This window comes from Acipenser ruthenus, chromosome 4, assembly GCF_902713425.1.
Source record: "Acipenser ruthenus chromosome 4, fAciRut3.2 maternal haplotype, whole genome shotgun sequence".
Taxonomy (NCBI): Eukaryota; Metazoa; Chordata; class Actinopteri; order Acipenseriformes; family Acipenseridae; genus Acipenser; species Acipenser ruthenus.
In genome coordinates this window covers 71,585,832-71,605,878 of record NC_081192.1, presented here as the reverse complement: position 1 = coordinate 71,605,878, position 20,047 = coordinate 71,585,832, and the positions used below count along the sequence as shown (strand labels likewise).

At 40.2% G+C, this 20,047-nt stretch overlaps 1 protein-coding gene across 1 annotated transcript in view; it reads right to left on the bottom strand.

The window, feature by feature from the left end:
- The window catches only part of LOC117400641 (collagen alpha-1(VI) chain-like), a 45,348-nt gene that overhangs the window by 2,128 nt on the left and 23,173 nt on the right, over positions 1–20,047 (bottom strand). The window contains exons 19-34 of the mRNA XM_059022721.1: positions 19,957–19,992; positions 18,262–18,324; positions 17,958–18,020; positions 17,551–17,613; positions 16,182–16,244; positions 15,716–15,766; positions 14,860–14,895; positions 14,491–14,553; positions 13,774–13,839; positions 13,639–13,674; positions 13,284–13,320; positions 12,863–12,871; positions 12,606–12,739; positions 1,155–1,261; positions 758–941; positions 457–628 (exon numbers count right to left, since the gene is read on the bottom strand). Coding sequence (XP_058878704.1) covers positions 457–628; positions 758–941; positions 1,155–1,261; positions 12,606–12,739; positions 12,863–12,871; positions 13,284–13,320; positions 13,639–13,674; positions 13,774–13,839; positions 14,491–14,553; positions 14,860–14,895; positions 15,716–15,766; positions 16,182–16,244; positions 17,551–17,613; positions 17,958–18,020; positions 18,262–18,324; positions 19,957–19,992 — 1,183 coding nt within the window. The remainder of the gene's footprint in view (positions 1–456; positions 629–757; positions 942–1,154; positions 1,262–12,605; positions 12,740–12,862; positions 12,872–13,283; positions 13,321–13,638; positions 13,675–13,773; positions 13,840–14,490; positions 14,554–14,859; positions 14,896–15,715; positions 15,767–16,181; positions 16,245–17,550; positions 17,614–17,957; positions 18,021–18,261; positions 18,325–19,956; positions 19,993–20,047) is intronic.

Below are 20,047 nucleotides of genomic sequence, written 5' to 3'. Positions count from 1 at the left end.
TTAATTTTTACATCCAGGGATCCTGGGTTGGGATATGAATCCAGGATATGACAGCTCGAAGCTGCTTGCTCTAGCTGCGAAACCATCCTGCCTGCTAAGTGTTAATTGGTGTGAAAAAGGAATACAAATGAATGGGCTGATAATCCTACTTGCACAAAACCTTTCTGAACACCATATTAACTATATTAGTATTCTGTGCATAGAAATTCTGCAAACTTTCAACATTAACCTTTTCTGTGCTGCACTTTCCTGTCATGTCACTGTGTTACCCAGTACCAGTGAAAAAAAAAAAAAACATTTAAATAACTCTGTGAATAGGGCCAGTTGAATTTAACTAAAGTATTTGGTTCCATTTATGTAACTAACAGGTGTTTTTCTCCTTTAACAAAAGATGTATGTACTGTAGATAGATAGATAGATAGGCTTATATTTTATGTACCGTACTATTTGTAATACCTTGGCAAATGTAGTTGGTGAGATTTTCAAAAAAGGACTCTTCCAGAAGCTGGGTATGGTCTGTGATCTTCAGATATGCTCCTGGTTTACTGGTTGTTTGGCATGTGATCTCCTGCAGCATTTTTGTGTAAGGTGCTCTCCGGAATATGTCCCCAATGCCAATGCCAATCACCTGAAGGGAATAAGGTGATTTTATTGTTTCATGTACACAATCATTCATTGATTAGGGATAGGTTTATTTGTAGCTGCTCCTGGAAGTGTGGAAGCCTCTGTTACCCTACCTTCCCCAAGTAATACTCACTCTTATGTTGGGCACTGTACAAAGAGAAGACAGCGGCTTGCTGTCTCTAGTGTCTGACCTGCCATCAGTCAGCACTATGGCCACTTTGTTAGTCAGCTGTGACGTGCCGAAGGATTGCTTGGCAAAATCCAGTGCTTCACCTGTGTAGGTTCCTCCGGCAATCCAGCGCATATTCTTTACAGCACTGAAATCATAGTGAACAAGAAAGCATGTTTTAATATCATTAGACCTGACTGTAGGCCAAGTTTGATATTCATGAAACTGTTTAAGACTTTTGCTGGGTTAATCAATCTTCAATGTGACAAATATGAACAGGTTTGCCTTATGCACAGTGGGTCTGATTCTGCGCATTGTGTGTTGTTATGTTCGGTTTGTAACTTGCACTTTGGACTCTCACCTCTTCAGCTGAGCCAGGCTGGTGATTTTGGGGTCGTCCATGGAAACAAGCTCTAGTGTGCTTTCATGGCTGTACTGGACCACACCAACCCGTGAGCCCTGGTCACTCTAGAAATGCAGTATTAAAGTTACATTTCAAAACTGAAACACTTCAATTCCATTTAAACATCAATTAAAAAAAAATTATGCTTCCGCCTGCAGCCATATCCAGCTTACTGTATAGTTATTTCGATAAGCAAACATGACCACATGACCTTTTGACTGGAATGCACGCAAATGAACACCTAGCACACATTCTTTTTACTTTAGCCTGTAGTCTACCGGTATGGTAACACAAAATAAATCATGCTGCTGCATTGTACACATTGGTTTACAATGTGAATAAAAGATTATTTTAAATTGAAACTAAATGATTTTAGCATTTTTTTTTAATTATTATTATTATTAATGTGGCAGCCTAGACAATTAATAGATCATTATTATTATTTATTTCTTATTAGACGCCCTTGTCCAGGGCAACTTACAATTGTTACAAGATATCACATTATTTTTACATACAATTACCCATTTATACAGTTGGGTTTTTACTGGAGCAATCTAGGCAAAGTACCTTGCTCAAGGGTACAGCAGCAGTGTACCCCCTCCTGGGATTGGACCCACGACCCTCCGGTCAAGAGTCCAGAGCCCTAACCACTACTCCACACTGCTGCCCTATCATAGTGATCATGGTGCCGCATTGACAAGTTATGATACTTACAGGAGGACAGTCAATCCTCGTTAATACAAATTTCAAAAGGACCAGCAACAAATTTTGCATTATACACCACCCACTCGATATATCGCGGGTGTCGGAGCCCAGTATAAATACGCTATATATCGAGGGCCGCGATATAACGAGAGACCCACAGAAAAACAAATAGGCTAATAACAAATACTGTACAACCACTCCCTCGTTTTATCAGGGGTGTCTGGGTCCAATATAAATCCTCTACGCAACCCGCTTTTTCTCATTTTTCGTATAAAAAGCAGCACACCGTTTTAATTCATACTGTGGAGGGTAATTGCTTCTCATCAACTGAAGTCTCCAATTAATTTCATGAGTCTTCCTCTCCTTTCTCAAATGCACAAACTCACTGCACTGAAAGAATCCCTTTCCCAACATAGGAGACTTGTTGTTAGGGAGCTGACGTCACTGCCCTGTGACCTTTGCTAGTACATTGCTGCTGCCACAAGTGAACACCTCGTTGGCTAAAATAAAAACTGCTTCAGCAAGGACATATTTAATTTGCTTTGTGTTATTGTGCAATGCGTGTGTATATGATAACAGTACAATATTCATGCTTTGTTTTTAATTGTTTTGTATATTTTTGTTTGTGGTGTGCAGTACAAAATAAAACAAACAGTAATTCTAAGAGAAACTGCCTATGTATATTGCAGCTAAGGCATGCGCAGTTAGACTGTGAAAATGGGGAGCCAACTCCAGGACTGCAATATATCCGAATCCGCAGTACAGCGAGGGGTGATATAACGAGGGGTGGGTGTACCACTAATTCGTATTATCATTAGTAGCCTATAAACCAAATGTACACTGTCCGTTTTTATTTAAGTTAGTCAGTGGTGCAGTACCAAATTGTGCATAATTACAAACCACCTGCACATTAATAGCAGAATGCGCTGGAGGGGTTAATGGCACATGTGTGCAGTCTACTGCTCCCAACACGTTGGGGAAGACAGAAATGTCACAGAAATTTGTTTTCAAGGTTTGCAAGTACACCCGGCTTTTAGGGAAAAAAAGGTATTCGGCTGTTCGCCTCAAAAATGCATTGACCACAACTGGCAACACATGAAAAAAAGTGGAGTGGGAAATGCCAGCAACAATTGTGACCGTTTAAAACATGCTTTCAAAAGTTCTTAATAAACTGATGCAATTGTAAGTGTCACAATTGCCTACAGCTTTCGTACATCTCATTATAATATTTGAGAACCCTGATCTCCACCGCCTTTTTGCAAATTTATTCAGGAACGCCCATAATTACATATTCATCTACGCTTCAACCACAAACAGAAACTGCTGCCGCAAAGCATTCCCTAAAAAGTTGCAAACAGCATTGCGCTTGTTTAGTACATTTCACCCAAGATTTCTGACTAGTTTGCAACTGGTTTGTGACTTTTGCAACAGGCGCAACACTTTAGTACATCTACCCTAATTCTTTTCTTTCTCCGAACACTGCGCAAGTAGTTCTGTCTGTGTGCCCTGAGATTTTTTCTGCAGCAGTTTGAACCCATTTAGCAGTAAATTTGTTGATTCTGGCATTGCATCAGGACTTAACCCTTTGATGCCTGGTGAAGAAAGTTCTGCTGTAAATAATGAATACACTGCAAATGTTCAGACCAAGACAGTTAACACTAATGTACATACTGTGAACCCGTTCGCTTATTATTCTGTACCACAGATCAACACCACTACGTGACCAGGACATTGTCACCTTTTGTGCCTAAAAAAAATAAACACCCTTTACGCCAGGCTGTCAGCACCCTACTGAAAGAGATTTTGTAGCCAGCAATAGCCATGGCCCGATGTATCTGCAGCCAGTTGGAGCAGGGCAGGGTGCAGGCCAGCGTTGTTTTGAAGAGTCCTTCTGTGACTACCCAAGGTCACGATCACGCACTATAAGCAATACAGACAGGTTCATTATGATACATTGCCAAGTAGTAGCAATAGTGAATGTTTGACACACAAGGAGAGAATTCCTACTCTTCAGCCTGGTCAATCTGATGGCACTGGATTGTGGAGAGATTTACTCTGCCACTTTAAATATTGTGCGGAGGCCAATTACTGGTCAGAACGAACTATGGCTGTACAACTTAGGTATTGTTTGATTGGAGCAGCGGGTTCCATTGTGCACAAAAAACCCAGATCTGATCAGTGGAGCTACAAGCGAATGGTTTTCGGAAGTGGAATGAGTAACGTGTGGATTATAAAGAAATTCCTAAGTATATTTACAAAATATAGCGATACAAGATACGGCCGTTGGTCTTAATTTTTGAACATCATTTGTTTGCACGTCTTTTGGCAAAACTGAGTTATTTAATAACAATAATTAACAACAACTGTCTTTCGTTATGTATGACGTCAGTAGCACGGCTCGACTCTGCACTGGAAAAACAACCCAGGCTCTCCTTAACCGCACCATGAGGGCTCAGTATGGCCCTGGCGTGGCTCGGTTGTACAGTGGAAAAGAAGCATAACAGACTTTTCTGATAGAGAAACAATAGACAGTGATAACTGATTTAAGGGCCTTGCTGGATTGTAAAAACACCCACATCTTTGTCTTTATAATATCTGTCTGAGAATAAGAATGCAAAAAACCTAAATAAAAATATCACTGTAAAGAATAAGGGCTGGACTGAGATAATCTGCCACAGCTGATCTGGGATGGGGCATAAGTATCGTGAATGCCTTTCACCAAGGAGGCAAACAGCACAGTAATTCACAGCATGGGGTGAAAGTGCCCAAAATTCTAGGCCAAGTGATACTATCCTCATAGTTAAAGGACAAGGGCCTGAAATGTGCATTCACATTCTTATTTATGAGATGGAAGTTGTGCTCTTTTTGACAGCGGTGCACATTCTGCCTCTCCAATGTTACTACAGTATACCCACTGACCTTCAGCCTCCCCTTGAACAGTCAGTAATGCCAGGGTTGTAGTGGTGGGGGAAGTAAACCTCCCTATTCAGGTTGGAAGTGTCAATTTCCTGGTAGAGTACTGAAGCAGTATTATGACTCCAGTTTTTGGAACAGTCTAGGGCACACTTGGATTCTGGGTCCCAGAAAATAATTGTTTGGTGAAATGGTGCTCCTAGCTATAAACCTAGGGCTCATGTAGTTTGCATTGCGCGAACAGCAATCAGAGCGAGAATGCATAGTACCTGGTAATGCCCATTATCGCAGCCCACTAGTCGGTCAAGCTATTTTGAGTCCTACCAGAGGGCTTGTTGGTAGCCCAAGTCTTGGTCGACACACCCAGTATGCCCAAAGAAAAGTCCCTGTGAGGTTATAGAAGCCATGAACTGTGCCAGTAACTGAAGAGGAGTGCTTTAACTATTGAGATATTGAGAACGGGTTTATGCATTATAATAAATGCGGCAATTGTTTTGAGAATAATTACTATCACCATATCCCCCACAGACCGATACTACTGGTACAAGATGCGTGAAGACATCACATATGGCGTCAGACCTGTGCCAGCTGTGCAGCCAGAGCTAGGCCTCCTAAAACTCCACAAGCACCAATGGGGGGTGTTCGAGTTGGATCTCCAATGGAAAGAATTGCCATGGACTTAATGGGCCCACTTAATGAGACGGATAAATACAACCGCTACATATTAGTGGTGCAAGATTATTTTACGAAGTGGGTGGAGGCATATCCCCTTCCCGATGTCGGAGCTGTAACTGTTGCTGACACTCTGGCCTATGAGTGGGTAAGCAGGTATGGCACACCTTCTACACTGCAGTGACCAAGGCTATAATTTCGAGTCTAATGTTTTTCAGAGTATGTGTGTACTGATAATTGTGAAAATGCGAACCACGACCTTTCGACCCCAATCCAACAGCCAAGTGTAACGATTTAACGCCACCCTGCAGAAGTTCCTGGCCACTGCAGCTGAACGCTGCCACTGGGACTGGGATATCATGATTCCTTTTGCCTTACTAGCCTATCGTGCCACCAAACACAGCTCTACGGGCATGACACCTAACATGATGTTCCCAGGACGTGAAATCACAGAGCCCATTGATTTGGTGGCAGATCACCCACCAGATGATGAGTCTTCCATGACTGAACCTGAGTATGTTATACAGCTACGGGAGCAAATGGAACAAGCACACTGGATAGCTCGAGAGGTCCCCGTCCAAGCTTCAGAGTGAGCCAGAGAAATGACGAGAGCCCATCAGTTTCAGTACCAAATAGGTGACACTGTCGCAAATTCCTGCCAGCTTATGATGGGGCGTATTCTGTACTGGGTTACTTAGACGACCTTGTGTACCGCATTAAAAAGACTCCCAAGGCTAAAGCAAAGGTTGTGCATCATGACAAGCTCAAACCTTATAAGGCTTGAACACCACTGGATAATGCATGGGTGTTCAGAGATGCTGAGGCATGGAGCCCGGTCGAGGTTCCACCACCAGTACTTGATCCAGACCCATTTGGCACTGATCTGAACCTTTCTGCTCTGTTTGACCCACCAGGGGTGTCACTGAGAGAGAATGGAGAACCTGGGAGCCTTCCACAGACTCCAAAGAGACCTCCCAGAGGTCAGGCTAGTAGGGGTAGTATGGTGCCTCCTAATAGTATATCAAAGAAATCACCATCCCTTGGGTCAGTGAGTAAAGAAAAAAATAGTGAGAGCCAACTGTTTGTGCAAAAGAGACCTAAGAGAAACAGAAACACACCAAACAGATATGGTGATTGGGTAAAATGATGAAATAACTTTTGGAATGTCAAGTGGGAAGCCTGAATGTGAATCCAAAGTTGAATGTATTGGTTTTGGATTTAATACATTACTCCATGTGACATTCAGAAATGAGTTCTACTTAAAGAACTGTTATTATGAGTTTTATGCTTGAGGCTTGCCATAAAAAGGGGAACAAAACAAGGAAAAAAATAAATGTACATAAATGGATTGCATTGATGTGTGTAACTGCAGTTGTATGCCTAAATGCATGTTTGCAGTCTCGCCATTCCTTTATGCAAGGTTTTGTATGCTGTGTTCCAGTGGTGCAACCTTCTAGGACATAGAAATCTCTAATTTGTACAAATGTGGCATTGCTGTTCTTAACAATGCATAATAATGTTTGTATTAATGCAAATTATTTGGTGCAATAGCAGTATAAAGTACTTAACTAACTGCATAATGTATTTGTGTTATAACTTGATCTTGTTTCCACATGCTAAAAGCTTTCAATAGGTACAACGGCCTGATACAATGGACAAGTGGTGCATCCTACCTTGGGGCAGCAGAAGGATCTGCTGTTGAACTTTTTTTTTTTTTGATAACATGTACTGCGCAGCTTATAATTTTTTCTTTTCAGGGAAATGTACTTTTCTACAACATCTGGACTTGTTCTTGAAGACTATCAGTGTAAGTGGAATGTTTGTGTGCCATGCCCTTGATGTTGCACACCGAAAACTTGTTTTTGAATTTGTTTATGCCCCTATACGAATATGGCACACATTTTTTTTATTTTTTTTTTATCAGGGATTGCTGACACTATGTTTGGTTTTTCAGAATACTCATGTATATTAGGAGGTGATTTCACTGCAGTAATCAGCCCCAATTTGGATATGTCTATTTCAGAATCTGCAACACTTCATTCATCCCGGGCCCCCTGTGTAAGTTTATAAAGGATTTAAACGAGTAGATGTGTAACGCCTGAGAAACAACAATGCCAGTGAGTTTACATTTTCTTCTGCCAGACACAAGTCTTATTCTCAAATTGATTACATTTTTGTATTGCCAGGGCTCATTAATTCCGTGATGAAAACCAACATCTTTCCAATTGTTCTATCGGACCAGTCCCTGTGCTCTATAATTTGACTCACATAAACAAAACTTTGTGTGACACTAGGCAGCCTTTCAATTCAGTGGAATTTCAGAAATTCATTAATTCATTCTGACTTCTCTGAGAACCAGAGACGTTGCGGGGGTTTACTAAATGTTTCTGCCTTCTCATATTTAAACTCCACTCGGAATACATGTATAGAAAGGCAAATATTGGAGTAATAAAGGGCTCAGAAGGCAGAATTTTCTAGAGAAAATGAACTGAGTGCAATAAAGCATGAATTCAATGCTTTGTCTTAAACTAGAGCTGAATGTAGTATGCACCACACTAAACAAAAATATTATTTTCAGGGGTAGAGACCAAATAGACTATTAGCCTTGAAATGAAAGCACAATGACTCCCTGCCTCAATTAATGCGATCAAAACAGAGGAATGTGTTGTGGTTACAAAACCAGATGTGGTAAATAGGACGTTCCAGGTATTTTATTACAATCTTTATAAATCTGAAATACATATTGACCGTGACTCTTGCAAAAATGTCTTAGATTTGCCCAAACTGCAGGCTGAACTTAAAAATGCTATTAAGTCAATGCAAAAAGGCAAGGCCCCTGGTCTAGATAGCCTTCCCCCATAATTATTGCTTGTAATTTAGGACATAGTTGGCCCTTTTGATACTGGGCTCTATAAATGATGCCATTAAGACATTTCACAGAGATCAACAAACTGCATTAAAATCTCTGCTGTTAAAAAAGGGCAAAGACCCCTTTTGTGGCTTTTCAGGATGTAAAAAATGTAAGTCTGGGGCTCCCGAGTGGCGCATCCGATAAAGGAGCTCCGCGTGGAGTGCAGGATGCGCCCTATAGCCTGGACGTCACCGGTTCGAGGGTTAAAAACGATTGTGTGGTGTTGTGAGTACTGTGCGTTATCATGTTGTGTTCTGAGCACAGCACATTCAGAACATTCTGGTGAGAACTGCTGAAGATGTGTTTCTCAAAAGATAGTTAGAATGCTGTTATGTCTAGTTTGAGGCAAAGCTGCTTGGTTAAAAACAACGCCTTATAAGGGAGTCTTCATCTTTGAGAAAGTTCTATAATCATGACATGTTAATTTGCCTATTTGTTGCTATGATAATCAAGTATAAATATTGTGCTACCTTGTCAATTATTATTTATTATTATTTGTTTATTTAGCAGACGCCTTTATCCAAGGCGACTTACAGAGACTAGGGTGTGTGAACTATGCATCAGCTGCAGAGTCACTTACAACTACGTCTCACCCGAAAGACGGAGCACAAGGAGGTTAAGTGACTTGCTCAGGGTCACACAATGAGTCAGTGGCTGAGGTGGGATTTGAACCAGGGACCTCCTGGTTACAAGCCCTTTTCTTTAACCACTGGACCACACAGTCTCATAGTAATCAAGAGAGAGTGTGTTCCAGTGACCGCTGCTGCTCTTCCCTTGCGCGCATTGTATTAAAGCTTCTTGAACTGCTACCGAGTGGAGTCATCAGTCATTTCATATTAAACAGGATTTTACCGACTACAGAACTTGGCGACGAGGATGGGATTCACCGCAGTATATATTCTTTCTTGTCTGGTACTGGCCTGCTAAGCAGGGTGAGTATTTTATTGAAAACCACCTTCCATAGTTAGTGGTTAAGCCGCTAGCAGACTTGACTGAAAAAACTGCATAAGGTGCAATAAAAGAACAACTAATAGGTTAAACGCGTAATGACTGGTGTGCACCCGTGAGCAGGGGTCTTGAGGTGGTGGTTGAATAGTACGTACTGTTGTTTCACTCGGGCGAACCCAAGGTCACGGCACTGTAGTCATCAGAATAGGGTTAAGTGACCGGTGTTGTAGCCAGCAGAACAGGGCTGCAGTAGTTGAAGTTTACTCAGGGTAGTTGCATCTGCACCGCCAAGGTTGGTCATACAGTCAGCGGAATAGGACTGTGGAGACCGGGACTGTTGCAGTTATCGGAATAAGATTGCAATAGTAAAGTTTCATTCGGGCGAACCCGAGGCAGCGGTAGGACTGTAGAGACCGGGTGTGGAGGGCACCGAAATACAGTGAATAAACATGGCTGAGGTTATTGTTTATGTGTTAACAAAACATAGTAAATGGCAGAAGTCAATGTTGGATGAAGGCTGGGATCCCATGTTGACCCCAGTACAGCACCGAGAATGGTAGACGAAGCAGGACAAATATTGTACTGCGAAAGGGATTGAGATTATGTGTAGTGTGCTGTCCCAGGTGCAGGGAGCACTGACTACGGCATTGGATAAGGTGAAAGTGTGTCAGCAGGAGAATGCTTTGCTTAAGGAGCAATTGACATTTGTGCAGTGTTTCATGACGAAGGCAAAAAAGGTAACAAGGAAAGTATGTGCAGTCGCAGGATTAGGTAAGGGTGGTGCATTGCAAAGTAATGGTGGTGATATAGATTGGGATGGACTGGAGCGGGAAGCCGCTCTATATCGAGGATGATTGGGATTTGTATGGAGATGAGGAGCATGAGGGGCTAGCTTGCTGATAATGCTGTGGCTGACAAACTCGCACACCTAAAGGTGGCTGTGGAGAACGCCACCGAGGGTGCACGTATCGACTGTCCCCTCTTAATGGGAGAGAGACAGAGAGAGAGCGAGTCAGTGCAGGATTATGTGAGGTAATGGGAAGCGTACAGGGACTACTTGGGGTCAGAGGATCCCAAAGAGCAGGATCAGGTGTTTGTGCAAGTGTTAATAAGTGGCCTCGGTCCACATCTGCAGGTCGATTGAACTGGGAGTTAATCCCGGGACCACGTATGATGCAGTAATGGCCTGGGGAGGAATGGTTGAAAATCAGAGAAAGGAGAATAAAGAAGGAAAAGGGTATGTGAAGAAAGTAAGTGCAAGTGTTTGAATTGTGGCAAGCTGGGACACAGGGATAGGGATGGAGTTGGCAAAGCTGAGCATATTTGGAGATGATAACTAGACTGATGTGATAACTGAAACAGTAATAAATCGTAAATGACACGTGATTATCGATGGTGCAGTGATGAACTGCAGATATTGCAACTGTAGTATAAGTCAGGGTGTGGTGAGACAGACTAAACCTGAAACAAACTAAGGGATCTAGATGAGAATATTAAAAATATTTTGGTGACTGAGATACTTGTGTGTGTCTTTTAAAAGGACAGTTGTATTGTGTTTATGTTGTGTTGTGTTTGTGGCCGGCCGTGCCAACAAGCTGTATGGTTGTGAAGATTATACCATACACGTAAGACTATAGTCATATTTCACATAACAACAGTCTCTGAACTGGGTGTTACATATGTATGTAATATATGTTTGTCTGCTGGCTATTACATGTTGGCCTATTTGTGAGTTAGGATAACCTGTTACTAGGTAAAACCTGTTACACAAACCATCACAAAAGTGGGACGGAGGAGGGTATTGGCATAAAACCTGAGTTAAAGTCCATGAGCGCGCCAACAAACATGTAAATTTAAGGCGCAAAGGAAAACAAATCATTAATAAAACCCACAAAGTAGAGTAACGTTCCATTTTCTCTGTGTCATATTAGAGAATTATAGTGGTAAAAAGGCAGTTTAGAATGATAATTTTATTAATAATTGCTTGGGTCAGGGTTAGGGTTTTGCTTAAGCAAAAAGATAAAGTAACATTTTAGACTTTACATAAGTAAGAGTGGGAGTATGTTAGCTGTGTTCACGAAATAGCAGAGTGCAGCTCGGACTGTGAAAAGGGACAAGATCTGTCACAGTTTGAGAACGGAAGCCAGCTTCAGTTCAGGAATTGATATAATTAAAATAAAATATGGATCGCAACAGCGATGCAATAGGACTGGAAGCTAGAAGTTTAGCTCAAAGAAGCAGCAAAAGATAAGATTCTGGGCGTGATGCCAGAGAACAGGCAAATATGCAGATAAGGTGCCTGGGCAGTTGTCCAGCAGCAGAGAAGTGTTAATAGTAGATATTGGAGGCACATCTCACAGCTGCAAGCTCACGACACAACTCAGAACGAGTTTTTGAATTAATAAAATTTGAAGCAATGCTTGTGGCCATATCGATACTTAAAGATAACTTGTTGAGAAAGTGGCAGTAGATTACAGGAAAGTCTGAAACGGCGGAAGAACCGCAAGGAGATTATAGTGAATGCATAAGAATGTTGTGACGGCTGCAGGCGCAGATAGGGGAGTGACGTGCGGTGGCCTCGATTGGAGCAAAGGGGGGTGAAGAAGACGATGACAGAATGTTTGTTGATGACCTGTTGTTGTGAAGTTCTTCTCTTACAGACGCGAAGCTCCTGTTAAATGCCACTCTTGCGGTGCTACAGGAGAATGGATACAGGTGCAATCCAAAGAAAGCACATGTACTCCAACAACAGGTAACATATTTGAGACATGTTAGGCAGGAAATATGTGATGTGATATCTGAAGGGTTAAAAATGATTGTGTGGTGTTGTGAGTACTGTGCGTTATCTTGTTGTGTTCTGAGCACAACACATTCAGCACATTCTGTTGAGAAGAGTGCGTTCCTGTAACCGCTGCTGCTCTTCCCTTGCGCGCATTGTATTAAAGCTTCTTGAACTGCTACCGAGTGGTGTCAGTCATTTCATATTAAACTGGAATTTACCTACTACAAGGCTATTCCACAGCCGACCGTGGACGGGAGCTCCCAGGGGGCGGCGCACAATTGGCTGAGCGTCGCCCGGGGGAGGGAGGGTTAGGTCGACCAGGGTGTCCTCGGCTCACCGCGCACCAGCGACCCCTGTAGTCTGGCCAGGCGCCTGCGGGCTTGCCTGTAAGCTGCCCGAGAGCTTACAGACAAGTCTGACAAAAAAAAGAACATGAGTGTGATATTGAAATATCTGTGGCCTGGTTGCTAGCACCCACCTTGTTTTTGCCAATCTTGGTGATCTTGTTAATAACCCGGATAATGAACTCTTTCTCCAATGTGAAGTTCTGCAGACCCACACTCTCTGAACTGTCCAGCACAAACAGCAGCTTCACTGGACCACAGTCACATTCTGAGGCCAAAAACAAAAACAAGTCATGTTAGAAAACTAAAAAATGGGACCACTATTGTAAAATAAAATGTCTTAAAAAAATTAAGGTGAATCCGTAAACCTAATAAAAAAAACTGGACTTACCACAGCATGCTGCAAACGGAGCAAAAGAAAGTGACAGACGTTATTAAACTGTATTAAAATATTTAATTAAACTTAACACATACAGTCAACAAACAAACTTTGAAACAACAGTTCCTGAGACAAAATCCTTGAAACCGCCTTTCACACTCAACGCACCCTGTAGTTATGGCTTAAATAAATAAGAAGTGCACAGTTTGCATTGGAGCAGAAGCTTACTTATTCAACATCAATCCTGTGTGTTTTAGGTCTAAATAAAACAGATCATAAATATAAGGTAAACATTGTCAGCACGTGATCTTAACAGAGAGCTGGTCTTAATAAAGGGAGATCTTCACATTGTCTTTGAAATTGGAAATTGCAGAGAGTGGTTTTAATGTTGTACTGGTTTTACTGTGCTGCCAAATCACTGCAATCTACTTACAGCAAAGTTTTTTAATGATCTCCAGAATTTCACACTCCTGCAAGAAAGATGATGTAAAAACGTTTGTTATTACAGTAAAAATGCAACAATTCATAAGTATATTAAAATACTAATAGACACCCGATAGAAATAAGAGGATGCATTAATCTGCTATCTTGCTAACAAACATGGGGACATTTTTCCAATGCTCTTGCAACTGAAACCCCAACTTTTGTGTTGCACCATGGGATAGCTACAAGGGCAGATATGGGGGAGCAGTAGGTTGTCAAGGGAAGTAGGTAAATTGGATAGATTTATAAATGATTTAATAACACATATGACAATTACATTTCCAAACTCTCTTGATGGTACTTACATCAGGTCCAGGAGGTCCACTCAGTCCTGGTGACCCCTTTAAGAACCAAAGAAAGTTCAGCATCAGTCTGGTTTTAGAAACAATAGGTTTTCTTGGAAATTAAAGTGTGTTGATACCAACAAACATGTAACCTACATATTCTCCTGGAAGGCCTGGGTATCCCTTTGGTCCTCTTGCTCCCTCTTTTCCAGGTAGATCATTCTAGAAACAAACAAATAAACAAACATATAAGTCAACTGGATGTTCAGAATAACCCACCTAATAACAGGAACAGGCCAAACTGACTACAAGAAACCTGTTGTTGACAATTCTGTAACAGATGTGTAAAAATGACATTTGGTGGCAGGTACCTTCTAATAATTTCAGTACCTTCTGGAGAGCTTGCTGGGAAGACTAATTTACTGGTTTCTTACTGAATACCTAACTGGTTTGTTATAAAACCCCAACATAGGTTTACGGAAATTAAGGTACTATACATGAATTTAGACAACAGTAGACAACAAATAATTAACTTCAAAATTATTCAGTAAAGGGACAGATTTGAGTGTTTCTTCATCCTGTACCGCCAGCTCTTGAACTAGTACTACAGTTCCTGGGACCAGCAGGACCATCGGGAAAAGCAGCCATCTCTACTACCAGCTTTGGTATCACAGTTATACAGAATTATGAGCATACTGACAAACTACCATAGTTTACTTTATTATAACAAGAATCTAGATACAAACCCTTTAATTTCATAAATGCTTTATTTTTTTGGTCTGTACTACCTCTGCATCAGGAGTGGAGCAACCTGCTGGTAAACAAGCAAACCAAATATCCTAAACCAAACCTCCCAGGCCAGAAAACACTTACATCACTTCCTCTGTCACCTGGAAGCCCTTGATCTCCCTTCAGTCCAGGGAACCCTCTGATACCCTGTTTCAAAAAGAAATCAGTAGGAATATACAGTGCCCAGTCATATTTCTATTTCAGTGTCTGTGAATAGAAGGGGATTCAGCCTCAACAGTACAGTGGTGTCCCTTATAATGATCTAAGAAGCAGTGGTATTGATTATCCTTGTGGAACAAACACTGCTAGTGGTGGAGCATCCACTGTTGCACAAATAACCTTTTAATTATTTTAAAATAGTTGTCAATTATATTACTAAAAGGGATGCAATGTCAATTAAGGTAAGCTACTATAAGCTACTAGTTTTATTTTGACATTATCTGTATCACTTGCCTTTAAACCTGGTTCTCCCCTCAGTCCTGGGAATCCCTGTGTTGAAAAAACATTGTTACTGATGGTGGTGGACAGGTACTATAAGGGTTTGAAATGGAAGTTTGGGGAGTTGTCTAATGTCCACTGAATACAGAGGATATGGAAAGAACACTTGTGACCACGGTCAAGATAAAAGCTTTAACGCTAATGGTATAATACAGTAAACCTTATCTCTGACAAATTTCTTGCACTACTGGTTTGAATTTTACTCAACAGCTCTTATTGCTTGAGAAATCACAGGAAGACACATGATTCTTACAAAAAACAAGAACGGCAAAAAACGTAATAATAATAATAATAATAATAATAATAATAATAATAATAATAATATTACATATTCCGTTTCACTGCCACCAGAAAACAGCTGCTATTAGTACTGAGGTAAAGGGAACATGGACAAATAGATTCATAGAGGATATGTCATGAAAAACCATGAACTACAGTATTTGTGTCATGGGCAGATGCTGAGATAACAAACAAGCCTGTGGTCGATGTTCGTATCCTTCCGCTGTTTACCGGCCATGACACAAATACCGTAATTCATGGTTTTTCATGACATATTTTGCTTATACCATAAATAAATGTCATGCATGTCATGAAAAGTTAGTTGGTTATGCCACAAATGCTTACATCACTAATAAGATACTGTGTATACATATTTTAAAGGGAACTAGGGGGAAATTGATAAAGCTGAAATATCTACTTTTATAAAGAAAGAAAAGATCTACAGTACAAAGTTAAAAGACATCAGAAATGAGAATCGCTTGATTAGCTTGGTGATAATGTGTGGGTGGAGAGTGAAACACCTGCCTCTTACCTGGAAGCCTGGGTACCCTTGTGTGCCTTGTCCTGCAGCACCTTCTTCTCCCTAAGAAGAGGTCAGGAAATGGGACAACTATAAGGAGTGTTAACAATACATCAATTATGTGTTTACTACTGCTACTACCTCTACTCAGGGGCTTACTTAAAGTGAGGTTGTGGGGCCAAAGAGACCCTGCAATAATATGTGGAACCCCACACTAAATGTTACAAATGTTGCACAAACAATAACCTTTTAATTATTTTAAAATATTTGTAAATTCTATTACTAGAGATTAAAATGAGTTCTGTAATACAAACATAATAATTTGGACATAATCCTTGAAGTATCTAAATATGATAAATATATCTGGACTATAAAGTCCCCCTTAATGTTGTGTTTAATATGGAGGGGAGGGAGGAGGGTGGGGTGGGGTGGGGGGTTCTGTAAACACAATAATTTACTCTGAAATATTGGTACTCACCCTTTCCCCAGCAGGGCCGGGTTCTCCTGGAGGTCCAATTAGGCCTGTCGAACCTTTAGTTCCCTTGAATTATGAAGGTATTGAGAAGTGTTATTCATTGTGCAACCAACAGTGTCATCTAGTGGTGGCATGGAAGAATGAACAGCATTTTTATACTGAAAGCTTAATATTTAATTCTCAAATATGTTAACCGTCTTCTTGCCTCTTTGTGATGTTTTCAATCCTTCTGCATGGTTCCTATTGCAATTCCTCAAATATTCTGTTTCATTTGCTGTACAATTCTGTCCGAAAAAGTTAGCAGGCAGCAATACAAAATCTAAACAGCAGTGTGGAATAGTGGTTAGGGCTCTGGACTCATGACCGGAGGATTGTGGGTTCAATCCCTAGTGGGGGACACTGCTGCTGTACCCTTGAGCAAGGTACTTTACCTAGATTGCTCCAGTAAAAACCCAACTGTATAAATGGGTAATTGTATGTAAAAAATAATGTGATATCTTGTAACAATTGTAAGTCGTCTGCTAAGAAATAAATAATAATAATAATAATAAACAGACACTTTTTCTGATCTAGCCTGTGCTACACCTGTCTGTGGTGAAACTGGAAAATACATACTGTATCATGATTTGCTGCTCAAATAGCAGCTTATCAAGAATGTAAAAGATACACAATGAACCTACATGGAGAGCTGTAGTTAATGCAGGAATTAGGATAGCAGAATAGTTAACAAGCCTCCAGAAGGATTGAGTGGGTTGCTTACAGGTACCCTCATGAGTGACATAAACAGTGTGCTCCAAGAACAGTCGTGGAGTATCCTGTTTATAAAACAAGTACAATTTATGGTATAAAGTATATCTAAACCTGTATTAAGCAGCTGAATTCAAAGAATGACTTTCCTTAAATCTAGCTCTGCATCTATCCTCTCAAAAAAAAATTGTGTGTGTAATTTATTTTCAGCTACACATATGGTTACCTACAATAGTGTTTGATGCAGATTAAATATATATGTATTGTACCAGTACATCACAGTTGGGAAAAATTACTAAATGATTGTATACATTTTCTTCCTTAAGAATGGAAATGACATGTAATTGGATTAGCACCCTCTACTGAGTTTAATATGGACAATAACCAACTGGCTCAACCCTACACCTGTGTCCGAGTACCTATTTTCCATATCACGCTCAATTTGGGAGTGCTATCCTCTATTTAATGCATGTAACCCAATTTTACTAATGCAGTTGAGTACATAAGAAGGAGTCTGGGCCCCTATGGATTTCAGACTGCAAAGCTGAATAAAGCAGGCTAAAGAGTCATTTGTCTGATTCACGTCTCTCTTTTGGGATAAAGCAAGTCTGAAATGCATCCTTACCTCTGGTCCCATGGGTCCCGGCTCCCCTTTGTAGCCCTTCATACCAGCAACACCCCGAGGACCCTTAAGGAAAAAAACATGGCTGCCGTTAACTATGCTATACAGTACAACCAGTAGTGCATTTGGAAGTTAATGAAAGTTCGCTATATCATCTGAAAAAAGCTGTACACAAACAATTGCTTTCCGACATCGAAGGAGACAACATGGGCCACATTCTTAAAGTTATTTACTCCAAATTGTCATAAGCATTTTTTTCTGAAAGGAAAAACACAAATTGAGATTCTAAAAGGAATATGAACTTACAACTTAACCCCTTCAAATTACAAGCTGAGTTTGTTTTTTGGTCACAGTTGTATGTGTATACACAGTGCGTGTTTTTTAGAGGACTGGATGAAGATTTTGTTTACCGGAGATCCGTTATTACCAGCAGTGCCTTCATGTCCCTGAGCACCAGCAGGTCCAGTGTTCCCCTGAAACACAAGAAGGAGGCACATTAGGATGGAATCACAGACTTCCAGTTTAACACAATATACAGTAGTACAGTGTCTCCTTCAAGATGATGCACTTTCTTAACGTTGAAGCGGTTTGACACTTTAATTCACCTATATGTGGTGATGTGTTCTCATCCTGCTTGTGAAGAAATGCCATGGAATGATAATGACATATTATGATGAGGTTCTTAAATCTATACCGTAATGCAGCTGTTTTTACCTTTTCGCCTCGTACCCCTCGGACACCTGCTGGTCCTCTCATTCCCTTCTCTCCTTTCTCACCCTTAAAGAAGATACAATCAAACCGTTCATGTGATATAAAACGATGCTTCCTACTGTCTACAGACACCAAGGGTTCATTTTTTACTTGCCACAGACACAATCCAGGAGATTTTGTACTTCTTCTATTAAAAAAAAGCATTCTTCTTCAAAACTGTCTGAAAAAAACACTACAAGGGCTAATTACAAAAAGCAATAGAATCATATTAATGGGGCAGCAGTGTGGAGTAGTGGTTAGGGCTCTGGATTCTTGACCGGAGGGTCATGGGTTCAATCCCAGGTTGGGGGCACTGCTGCTGTACCCTTGAGCAAGGTACTTTACCTAGATTGCTCCAGTAAAAACCCTACTGTATAAATGGGTAATTGTATATAAAAAAAATAATGTGAAATAATGTATAATGTGTATAATGTGAAATAATGTGATATCTTGTAACAATTGTAAGTCGCCTGTGCAATCAGTTAAATGATGTCTGATTGGTCTTCTTGTAACCAGACCACTTTCAGCACAGGAAATTCAATACATCAGGAAGCTACAGTGTCCAGAACATTTGAATCTAGAAGACTGTACTTAAAGTGTGTATATAACCCACATTAAAGTCAAATAAAACCTGGTAAGAAAATGGATTCTATCCTAATAAAAGTTTACCACAGTAAATTTGTACAGTCATGTTGCAGTTTTCCCATGCTTTTCATTAGTTATACTATGCATTTACCATAGTTTACCACGTCTTTTTAAATATGCTTTAACATACAGTACCTCTGTAATCTCTGCAATGCTGACTTATGTGTTACCATGCTTTCACTATGCTTTATTACACTTTGCTATGCTTTTACTATGTTAAACATTTATAGTAAAAACATAGGAAAGTGTAACCATTCCTTTAAAGTCTAGTTTAATTATTTGGCAAATGCACATGTCTTTTATAACAGATAACAAACTTTATTCAGTGACTTTTGCATGAGCTGTGTGTTCTGTGCAGTTGGAAGCATTTCTCCAACATGCAAATCTTATGGTATGAAGCCAAATCAAATAAAAAGGCTTAACAAGTAACTGTCTGCCAAAAACTGCTTATAAGCATGCATACTTAGGTGGTAAAAATGTAAAGCCATCAGCATTACCATTGCATTGGGATAACTTATTGAGAATAGCATAATTACAGCCACTGATCTGATCTCAGAAACCATTAGTAATAATATTTCCACTTTTGATTACCTGTTTTCAAAGATCAGTTCTATATTCTGCCATATGGGTTATTGAGTATTTCCAAAAAACAAAACAAGTGATTTCAGTTCACCAATCTGTACATTTTCAACTTTGCAAAATGCACATGTGACCTCAAAATGTGACAATACATATTATGCATGCAGTAGTGAAGTTTACAGTATAATTCATGATTTAGAAATAATAAAAAGAAACTCAAATTCAATGACAAACATTTTGACGAGAAATATTTTTCAATGTCTTTTTCACAAGACTTCTCAAAACGTTGTCATAGAATGTTTTTTCTAAATTCAGCACTATTGAGTGTTTAATAGTTATGGATGATACTTCAAGATTTGTACAGTATTATAAGGATCTTAATAATAATGACAGATCTGTAGCATCAGTCTAATATAATATTTAGTTCAGATTTACCTTTGTACCTTGGACTCCTGGATTTCCAAAATCACCCTGTAAATTAAAAAAATATATATATATTAAATGAAGCAGTCTATTAAAAACCCCT